At 34.6% G+C, this 12,006-nt stretch overlaps 1 protein-coding gene across 7 annotated transcripts in view; it reads left to right on the plus strand.

Moving 5' to 3' along the window:
• CSMD3 (CUB and Sushi multiple domains 3) overlaps positions 1 to 12,006 on the plus strand; it is a 1,668,414-nt gene that overhangs the window by 657,452 nt on the left and 998,956 nt on the right. For all 7 annotated transcript variants that reach the window (XM_016431868.2, XM_056823169.1, XM_056823168.1 and 4 more), the window contains one exon: positions 2,671 to 2,758. In XM_016431868.2, the coding sequence (XP_016287354.2) occupies positions 2,671 to 2,758 (88 nt within the window). The remainder of the gene's footprint in view (positions 1 to 2,670; positions 2,759 to 12,006) is intronic.

A 12,006-nucleotide genomic window follows, 5' to 3' on the forward strand; every position in this document is an offset into this window, starting at 1 on the left:
TGGATGAAAGATAAGTTATATTTTAGCTGTGTTCAATTTGAGACACCTATGGCACTTTGAGATGGAAGTGTGTAGAAGGTCATTGAAAATGTGGGAAGAAAGCTAAGGAGACAGATGAGGGTAGATTTTAGAGCCATATACATAGAAACAATAGATAAATCCATGGGATCTGAATAATCATCAGGAGATCAAGGGGAGAAAGATAAAAGGTTCTAATCCTTGGGTATATCAGGAAAATATGAGATGATTCAAAATGTGGAACTGAAGGGAAAAAAGGACCCCAGGTTAAATGCTTTCACATTATTTTTTTTCTTGCATGGAATATGAAGTCAAAGAATTCTGTTATGAGGGAAGTGGAGATGGTTATCTGAGAAGTTTGAGAAGAAAAGAGATGCTATGTACCATATTATATGGAGTCAATCAAGGAGAATACAAGGATTGGCGGTAGTGAATTCCCAGTAGAGACTGCATGAAATAACTTTGTAGACTTAGTCATCATGGTTGTAAGACTTATTGGAAAAGTGTATAGTGTTCAGTAATATTGGAGAATTGATGGCATATATTGTAGAGTTGAGGTCATGAAAAAGAACAAGCTTTGAGAGACTGATAGGTCAAAAGAGTTAATAAAAGGGAACATCATGTTTAACTGGTTAACTATAAGATAAAGATTTTAAAAGTTAGATAGTGATAGTAGAAGTGTGATGAATCAGAAAAACAAGGTCTCAAGTGTCTGGAGATTTCAGGAAGGACGGAGAATAGCTGCCTTTAGGAGGGATAAGACATAGAGCTGGGAGAAAAGTGAGTAGGACCAATTAGAGGGATTTCAGTTATTCACTATAAAGATGAGCACTTGTGTGTGATGAAGTCTGTAGGAGTAAAAATGAATAAATACTCCTAGTATTTAAAAATATATAGGATTTTTTAATAGTAAATCAAAATAGAGGGAAAAGAAAAAAGGTCCTTTCAGTCAAGCGAGCAGAGCAAAGAGAGACAAGAGACTCACAGCTACAGCCCTTTACCAAAAAGCACAAGCTCGAAAAAAGAGCCTTGCAGTGTGGGTCTCAGCCAAATTTATCTCCTAAGCATCCTTACATAAAATGAGGACATAACTTAAAAGGATACTGGGAACGTAGTTCAGGTGTTGCAAATTTTCCATCTGCACAAGTCCAAAATATGATCATTTCCATCTATAAACAATGCCAAGATATATAGATCAGGAGAATTATGAAGAATTATTGAGAGGATATCAACAAGTAGATTTAAGATAAGGATAAGAATGAATTAGGGTGGAAATGAAGAATTTGAGCCAGTCAATGAATTCCATGAAAAAAGTCAAGTATTGGATATGGATAAAGTGATATATGAGAAGGAAAATGAGAGAGACAGACAGACAGAGAATGAGTCAGAGAGACAGAGAGAATGAACTTCAAAGAAGAGTAATTGATATAGGAGGAGGGTATGTAACTGACAGTAATGAGAAAAAAAAACAACGTATCTTCTCCTACTCCTGACACTGTGTGTGTGTGAACATGAATGTTGGGCCATGATGAGTGAAGAAACATCCAGTATTATAGAAGGTATCCAGAGATGCAGTATCTTTTAGGGAGAGCTAGATTTACATTACTGCTAGAAGCTAGAATGACCAGAAGAGAAAAAAAGATCTAATATTATTATGGGCAGTTTTTAAAAGTAATGAAACAAGGATACAATGGAAGAGAAACTGTATGAGGTAGTAGGGCTATAGGAAACTCCAAGCTAATGTACATAGATAAGAAGGAAATGTGAATGAACAGTCAGAAAAGGGAGCTTCCACTTAGGCAGTCTATGACTGAATTTCAGGGTTGGAAGGGGCAATAGAGATCACACACCCTCATTTTTTTATTGTTTTTGTTTGTTTTTTTTTTCCACAAATAAGGAAACTGAAAAATAGAGAAGTTGCATAAGTTTTCTCAAAATCATGTAGCTATTGAGTGTCTGGGGTCAGAATAGATTAAATATATTATGTTTCTCAATCCAAGGATGTTTTTACTACTCTTTTCTTGTTGGTTTCTTGTGCTTTGCATTTCAATCTTTATATCATAATTCATGTAATCCTCATGTTAATTTATGTCATTGCTTTATCATTTACATTGAGAGATCAGATGATTTGCTTTGGTGCTGTACTAAATAAAATCAATCATGAGAACATCAATGCTGTGTTTTATGATCATTATAACTTTGTGCAGCTTTTCCCACCATGTTGGAGATAGTGTAGCTCTTTTGAAACTTTCAAACAAGGTGGTGATGATATTTCTCTTTGCTGCCACTATTAAATGAAAACCACATTGGTATTTGGGAAATGAGCATTCTACTGCTGTTGGCATTTGGTAAAGATTTTACAAAGTATAATGTGTCAACATGATCATTTTTTATCATGACTCAATTGGCCTTATAAAAATAGAAATGACTTAGGAGAATATAAACTGTTTTTACCTCATAGATTATCATTAAGAGAAAAATTAATTGTGTAAGCTATAACAATGAAACCTAATTAAAAGATTCTATTCATATTGTATTGCTTTGTTGTAATAAAGTGTACAAGTACTTCCCTCTTTGAATTTTTAAACTCTTGTATGTCTTGATTTCCTAATCTTGTACCATTTTCTTTTGTTTCCTCTTTCTGTTTTGCAGTAAATGAGGGAGGTATTAAAACAGCATCGAACTTATGCCCAGATCCAGGAGAGCCAGAAAATGGAAAGAGAGTAGGCTCAGATTTCAGGTAATATTGGAAACTATGGGATAAATTTTCTTCCTCTTTAGAAATCAGATTTAGACTTTTTTCCTGAGAAAGAAGAACTAATCTCCTGTCCAGACTAGCATTTAGAACATGGAAAATTCTCATGTAGTAGATTTTTCCATCAAATTGTATTATTCAGAATTTCTACTGCCCTTAAATTTTCATTGTACTTTCATATTTAACAGGATTTCTCCAATAAAGTTAAAAAGGTTTGGTTTTTAACTGCTTTTTCCTTGAATTCTCTATTGTAATTGGACTATTTTCTTGCTTTAAACTTAATACTAAAGCTAGTGAGGTCCCAATTAATGTTAGACTAATTAGTATTTCCTGTGATTTCATTTTTAATCTTTAGATATTTCACTTTTAGTGGCTGAATTGAGGATGGTTTGGAGAAGGGAGGGACTTGAGGCAGGCTGACCCACCAACAAATTTTTGGAATAATCAAGACATGATGTGATAAGGGTCTGCACCAGACATGGCAGTTTCAGGGAAGGGAAGGAAGTGTATTTGAGAGATGCTGAAAAGGTAAAATCAACAGGTCTTGGCAATGGTTTGATTATGAAGGTTGAGAGATAGTGAGGAACTGAGGTTGAATCCTATGCTGCAAACCTGAGGGACTAGGAGAATTGTATTACCCTCTACAATGATAGATGGTAGGTGGGAGTGAGAGTTTAGAGAGAAAGAAAATGAATTTTGGACATACTGAATAACAGATGTTTACTGGACATGCGTTTTGAGAAGGCTGAAAGGCTGTTGGAGATATAAAATTGAAGGTCAGCAAAGATTTGGAGGTAGTATAGGTAGATTTCAGAATCATCAACATAAAGATATTAAATAAATCCATGAAACTTGATAAGATTACCATGTTAGGTAGTATTTTGAAAAGAAAAGGCCACAAGAAATAACCTTGTGGGACACACATATTTAGATGAAGTGATCTGAAAGAGGATACAACAAAGGAGATATAGAAGGAGCTTTCAGGGGGGCAACTGGGTAGCTCAGTGGATTGAGAGCCAGGCCTAGAGATGGGAGGTCCTAGGTTCAAATCTGGCCTCAGACATTTCCCAGCTGTGTGACCCTGGGCAAGTCACTTAACCCCCATTGCCTAGCCCTTACCACTCTTCTGCCTTGGAGCCAATACACAGTATTGACTCCAAGACGTAAGGTAAGGGTTTAAAACAAAACAAAACAAAAAAAAAAAAAAAGAAGGAGCTTTCAGATAGGAGAACTAAGAGAAAGCAATATTCCAAAAACCTAGAAAAGAAGAAAGTATTAAGGAGAGAATGCTCAACAGTGTCAGAGGCTACAGAGAGGTCAAGGAGAATGAGGAATTTGAAAAGACCATTGGTTTTGACCTAAGAGATAATCTGTAACTTTGGAGAGAGGCATTTTGGTATAATGAAAAGTTCAGAAGCTAAATTATAAGGGATTAAAAAAAGACTAAGAAGAGGGAAGTTGGAGGCATCTATTGTAGACAACTTTAAAAGTGTTTGGTTACAAGGATCAGAGGAAATAAAGGATAATAGTTAGCAAGTATGGAAGGATCAATAAGATTAAGGGAGATAATAAGCAAGTTTGTAGGCAGTAGGAAATGAACCCATAGATGGGGGTAGACTAAAAATAAACTGTGGTGAAGGAAGAGAAAGTGGCAGAAGGCTAAGAGTGAAAGAAGGTGAGTAAGAGTAGAGAATGAGGAGTTCATAATGATTTGCTTCATTTTTTTCTGTAAAATATGATTTAAGATTCTCAGCTGAAAAAGTTGGTAGAGGTTAGCCATAAAAGATTTGAAAAAGGATAAAAAATTTTAGAAGAGACATTAGGTAGAAAAGAATAGTGAATTGATAAGGAAAATTAATAGGATTGTTAGCATCAGTGGGAGGCCAATTGAAGGTGTTTGAAATTTTTTAAATAATAGTCTCAGAAGTTTCTTAGAGATTGGGAGACAGCAGCATTGTCTAGAATAATCACGTAGGCACTCAAAGACTCTCACTCATATTGTGTACCTACCCATGTTAGACTACTCAGTGTTTTTATTAGGGTTAAAATGAATTCAAAGTGTTGGTTCATCCTAAAAACATACAACATCTTCCTCAGAGTAATAACTGGCTTTTCTAGAGCACATAAACATTTCTGAAGCTCCTTTGAGTGTCACAACAGCCCTGCATGATTAGTAGATAAGGTATTTTCATTCTTATTTTACAAAAGAAAAAAATCGAGACCCACAGAATATGTCTTGTTCAAGGTGACAAATTATTTGAACCTAGTGCTTCCTACTTTTAAGTCAGATTCTTTGTCCAGTACAACATTCTGCCTCCCTTGATAATAGTCTAATACTAAGTATCAAACAGGTAGATGACAACACTCAAGTGTGACCCAAACCAGATAAAAATATAATTGGGAAGTACTTAACAAAATAAATATGAATACACTAAATGATATTACATTTTAAAACTAAGTCAATATAGAGCCCACACACATCTTTATGAATTAGTGACATCCATCTGTATTTAAGTTTTATGCCACTGGTTTAGAGCTGCAGCTATCATAGTATGGGTTCATAGACCCCTGTAGTTCTCATGGTCTATGAGTCTTTTTAGGAGGTCAAAGTTATCTGAATTCTTTTCATGATATTACTAAGGTATGTTTAATATGGTAAATAAATATCAATATATATAATCCATATGAACTATATCTCTTTGGGAGTGTCCTCAATTTTTAAGAGTGAAAGAGGGTGAATATTATACATTGTTAATGTGTATACACAGGAAGAATAAATTGTAAAAGTCACCTCCAGACAGTGAACTGTGATATAGGGAAGTTGGGGAGGCTCTGGGAGACTTGAATGTGTTTTATTATATAGATGAAGAAAAGTAAACTAAACATATGAGAAAATTGTATTTCATTTATGTACAATCTTCTTTTTCTTTGCATATGGAGATGCTTGTTTTATTTGGGTTGTAAAATTTGAAAGTAAAAAAATTAAGGTTGTGAGGGGTGCTGAAAACAAAAATGTCTCTTATCTATTGTGGCTTTCATTTTCTCTTCTTTAATGAAAAGTTTGCTTGTCATTATCTACCATTTTATTTACAATCCTAAAATTCTATAATTCTTTTAAATCTGATTTCTTGATGGTAGTTGATTTAGCATTAGAATTATTTTCTATTCTTTGAAGTTTCTGAATAGCAAACTTTTCTAGATGGGCAAGTCTAAAAACAGTAGCATTAACTATTCTGAAAAGAGACTCAATTTTAATTTTGAGATCCTTCTCAGTATTAGATACACACTAAATAGACTCTACATTGTTTAGGGTCCCAAATCTGGAATTAATCTCAAATGTGTTGAAAGGTTCTAAATGAAGACTTAAATTTTGAATCTCAGTAACTGTGCCTAATCATTCTACAAGATTTTAAAATATTATGTGATGATTATATATGTAAAACCCATGTCATGTACTCATGGAGGCAGGAATGCAGTGAGAAAGTGAGGGAGGAAGAGTCAGAAAAAGGGAGAGAATTTGGAACTCGAAACTTTAAAAAAATGAATATTGTTTTACATGTAATAGAGAAAAATAAAACACTAAATTTTAAAAAATGTATTTGTATTCTCTCCAGTGTCCTCTAAAGTGGAAATAATTAATTGAAATCTGAATTCTCTTCTGTCTTTGCTATCTAGATAGGATTTTATGATTTCTTTATCTCATCATTATCATCAACAAATATTTATTGAGCTTCCAATGTGTGCAGAGCACTATTTCCGGGACCATCTGTCTCAATTACTTATCCAGCATGAACTAGTTGCATAACTAAGAAAAACGTGTATAGACTTCTGTGTGTCTTTGAAGAAAAGCCATTATGTTTTTAAAAAGTGAAATAGTCTCTTTATGAGAAAGAAATAGGAACTTCCAAAAAATAAAATCTAGGAAGTAAGGGCAGCACAGAGAAAGGAGTGGCATAGGGAAAGACAGAATGAACTCATTTCTTCATGTTGTTTTTATACCCAATAAACTTGATTTTGTGTTATGTTTATTGTTTTATATTATTTCTTTGACCCATTTCTCACAGTTTAGTGAGACATCAAAAATTCAATTAAGTCCTTAATACTTCTTACTTTGTTACTTAAGGGATCAGTGTTCTCATCAGAGACACCAATCAACATTCCTCTATGTGAATGATATTCAGTGATGGTCAGCTAAAATCTTACTTTCTGTTAGGAATCCTTTATTGGTTCTCTTTAAGGTTGGTGCTTTCATTCAGTTGATTCATTCTATTTTGATCTGTATGTATCTTCATTATACATACTTATTATCAAGATATCTGGGTCTGTCTTTTCCCTTTATTCATATCACCAACATGTAGCAAGTGTTTGTCATGTAGCAGATGGTTAATATGTACTTGTTAACTGACTGAGTGACTGATGGAAACAATGAATCTTTGAGACCCAATGTATCACCTGAAAGTCTTTCCAAATCACCTGATGAACTTTCTAAATTTTATTGAGCTTATCCGCAGACAGTAAATACACAATGATTGCTAAGGCTTTTTATTGAAGAGACAGCCTAGGTGTCTAGTTTACAATATTGGTTTTGCTATTCATTATAAGTCCTTGATCAAATATCTTTATAACTTCATTTTCCTTATCTAAAATAATGATGGGGCTTAGCTAGAAGACCTCTAAATTCCTTTCAGCTCTAAATCCACAAACCTATGATCTAAGTCTTTCCAGACAGGTAGAGACTACAGGAATTTAAGATTCATGTGGTACTTCCTTTCATCTCCAATCAATCCAAAAGCATTAGTTAAGTACTTTTATCTGTCAGGCACAATGCCTTCCACAACACAATGGGGCTTCAAAGTATAATTTTCGAACATCAAATTCAAAATTTTAAATTAAAACAATAAAGATTACAAATCAATTGCTGTGGGGAACACCACAAGGAAAAATTTTTATGGATGGGATGAGTTATGTTGGGAAGAATTATGTTGTAGTCATCAAAGATACCATTTTGTCCCCTGGAATATATGTAATACCAATTTAATTAACAAACTTATGCCAAAGGAAAAAAAAATCCCTAGTATAGGAGAGGAAAACAGCTATAAGGAAAACAAAAGCAACACATATTCTAAGTGTAGACTGAATTACTGGACTATGAATAGTGCAAATTTCAACCTTGTCTTTCTAAATCTTTCCAGAAATACTTGGTTTCATCTGAGAAGCTGACATCTAATTCATTATGATCCAGTAAGGGAGAAAAGGAGGTCAAATTCAGTCTTGTAATATATTTAAAAAAATATCACTTCTACATATGGTGAACATTTAAAAAAATAATTTTTCTACAGTGTGCTGCTAGTGTTAGACCCATTCATCAATCACAATTAGGTGGTAATGTTTTTTGTTTGTTTTATTTTTCTTAACCAGAAATGTATTTTCTTTCCATCAGACAATTTAGGGGCTGAGAAGTCACAAATTCAGCACCTTTTTCTGCTCTTTCTATGAATACTATAACTTACAATTAGCAAAACCCATTAAATTTTCAGAGATGCATAATTTGGAAACAGACTCTTTAATAATGTACTGAGATACAGGTCCTATTCTGAGGACACAAAATCTAGTCCTGTGCTTTCATAGACACACACACACACACACACACACACACACACACTACCAACACCAACACCAACACCAACAACAACAACAACACCAAATGATTCAGATCTTCCTAGTAACCATGGGGTTGTTTACTCATTAGCCTGCTAGTTCCTCTATATGGTTCTGCTTAGAATCTTGTGGTAGGAATCATGAATTTCTGAGCACTTTGAACCCAATGCTTTCATCTCTGACTATACTAATAAAAAATCAGTATCAGTGATGCTAACAAGCAACAATACAGTGTTGAGGATTCCAATGGATCATGCATTGTCCCAAAACCCTTCTTTAACCTTCATCTTAATGCCTCCTACTTTGCAGAGACCTCTGTAAGAGGGAGGTGAGTTCAAGGGGATGGACCATCTGTCCTGAGTAATTTAAATATTTTCCTGTATGAAGGCAAAGACCAATTCTGATAAATTCCAAAAATTTATTATTTCATAGGGTTTCTATGATTATTGAGTCATTGGTAAGAATCTTTTGGATTGGAAAGACAGAGTAAGGCAACTGAGTGACTTGATCAGAGCTGTGCAGAGATGGATAGCTTGGTATTAAAGAGGGCTAAGATTAGTGATGAGGAATCAAGGAGGCTGAAGTCTGCATGAAATATAATGAGAGTATTAATGTGAAGGTATTGTACATATTGATGGAATGGAGGGTATGCATATAAATAAAACATAATCAGAGTTTTAGCCAAAGCATCTGGATGGGAGATATTGATGTTCTTAAAGAGAATATAGTAATCAACACGAGCAGCAAGGTAGTAGAGTGGATAGAGTGCCAAGCCTCTTTTTCATGAATCCAAATCTGGTCTGACTTTCTAGCTGTGGACAAATAACTTAACTCTGTTTGACTCAGTTGCTAATCTGCAAAATGAGATGGAAAAGGAAATGTGGCAAACCACTCCAGGACCCTGATATAAGATTTAATACAGTATATGAAAAATAATTACTCTCAGGTATCTTTCCTGAGAAAACCCCAAATGAGGTCATAAAGAGTCAAACACAACTGAACCACAACCACAGTAATTGGCAGAAAAGGTTGGTTTGAGGAAGATGATATTGAATTTAATGTAAGCTATATGATAATAGCATCATAGATTTAGAGATAGGAGTGGAATTGAAGGTCGTCTACTTTAACATTTATAGAAGTGGGAACGGAACCTCAGAGAAGGCAAGCAACTTGCCCAAGGTTACACAGCTCATAAATAGCAAAACCAGGATTCATGCTCATGTGTTCTGCCTTCAGTTTCAGCATTATTTCCTCTGAAGCACCATGAAATACACAGTTTCCTTGGAGGCACACTGATCCATCATTTTGCAAGCTAGATAAGCAATATTAATGTGAGATTGCATAGGTATAAAGGGGGAAAAGAACTGTTGTTTCTTTGTTTATTAGAGGTCAAAGAAGGCCTAAACTGCAGTGTTTGCATTTCCCCAACTAATTTCCAAGGCCACATGAACCTCTCTCAAGATGTTTTGAGTACATCATAAAAATAAATTACTTATTAGTTGCTCTGTTGAAGTACCCCCATACACACAAGCCTACAATAAAATTATTTTCAAGTCACCGTGAGAAAATGTACATGAAAAAAATTTTATACATATAAGGCCTCCAGTGGGACTTGCTATATTATACTCACCATTTTTACTCTATTCTTTAAGGTGAGAGTCCCAGCAGCTGTGTTTTGAAGGCTTAAAAGCTTTGTTTCTAATTTGAAATGCCCATGGAGCATAACAGGCTTTTATAGAGTGAAATGCAGCCAAAAAGATTGTAAAGGCTGCCAATGATTCCTATGCTTAGAAAAGGCATTTAAAATTGGAAACATGCTTCTGGGAAAGGACAACTTGTAGAATTTCATATGGCCTCCACTTCAGTAACAAACATGGTGTGTTATATTGCTAGCCTTCTGGTTGAGGAAGATACCATTCCTTTTAGTGTTTCTCATCACTCTCTGACCATTAAAAAGAACATACACCTAGATGCATGAGTTCCTCTTGGAATAGCTCTCCAGGAAGTACAGATTTTATAGCAAAAATTGGATCATCATATGGAGTTGCTAGAATGCTGGCTCATCTATGCAATGAACCTACAAGGGACTTCCTCCTCAGCTGTGTCAGTACCAAAACAGCAGCTGCATCCATGACACAAACCTATCACCAGGATGTAACTAGGATAGGGGAAACAGAGTTGTTCCCCAGGGAGCCAAAATTTATTGACTCTTCCAGTACTTGGATACCAACAGGTAAAATGATTGAGTTTAACAACTAGTTTGCAAGAAAAATTAGTTAAAATAGGAAGGTAGCAGCCAAATATCTATCCTGACGTTTATCCCCAGGGCTCATTTTGTGATTTTTGTCCTAGAGGTTAGGATTACTAGTCCATCTGGTTACTCTTTAGACAATGAGCCAATTTGTGAAACATGCAAAGTCCACTGGTACTTGTTTATTGTCACTGACATTCAGTCATTTCAGTCTCCTTTAACTTTTTGTGTTCTCATTTGGGGTTTTCTTGGGAAAGATACTGGAGTAGTTTGCCATTTCCTTCACCAGCTTATTCTATAGCCGAGGAAACTGGGACAAACAGGATTAAGTGATTTACCTTGGGTCACAGGAAGCAGGATTCAAACTTGGGTCTTCCTGATACCAGGCCCAGTACTCTATCCAATGCACCACCCAGATGTCGCCTACTTGCAGCTAGGCATCTACAAACTGGAGATATTAATAGAGGGAGAATGTATGAGTCTTTTGAATCCATAATAATTGGTCATCATACATTTCAAAGAACTTTTCATTCACTCTGTTATTTGATATTCATACCAGTTCTAAGGAAGGCAAAGCAGGTATTTTTTATGTAGACACAATTAAGTCTTAAGCCCATTACAATTAATATTTAAAATCTAGTCCTCCCTACCAGGGGATATTCTTGTACCTTTGGGGATGATTGCTAGAAGACAATGAAGCAGTTGTCTGAAAGTAAAGAATAATGAGATGTAAGTGTTCTTTTGCTGCTCTGGGCATCAACTCTCTCATAGGATATTATGATATAGGACACTAAAACTGTCTCCTAAGGAAAATATAGCCATTTTAAAAAGCCTATATATATATATATATATATATATATATATATATATATGGAGAAATCAATAGAAAATAATCATAAAAAGTTACACAGGTTTATGCTGTCAGATTTGACAAAGCATTAAAAACATCATTGGTAGAATTAATCACATGGGTTGTCCAATATAAAAGCATATGAAACATGGGGAATTAGAATAAGTACTCATTTTGTACTTAATAGAAAATGACAAGCTCTATACTTGATACAGACATCATTTAATTTAGCAACCCAGTCACATTATGAGAGAAGGTAAGAGCAATTCATTTTTATAATGGTATATAGAAATAAATAGCTATTCTGTGAACATGAAGAATGCTATATATTATGCTAACACTTTATTAATGCATAACTTTAAATAATTACAGATAAAAGTAATCACATGTAACCCTTTATGATGATGTTGATGGACAAAACTAGCTCACCTTATGAGCCATTATTTTCCATTACATGTATTTTATCTTTATAGA

This window comes from Monodelphis domestica, chromosome 3, assembly GCF_027887165.1.
Source record: "Monodelphis domestica isolate mMonDom1 chromosome 3, mMonDom1.pri, whole genome shotgun sequence".
Classification (NCBI taxonomy): Eukaryota; Metazoa; Chordata; class Mammalia; order Didelphimorphia; family Didelphidae; genus Monodelphis; species Monodelphis domestica.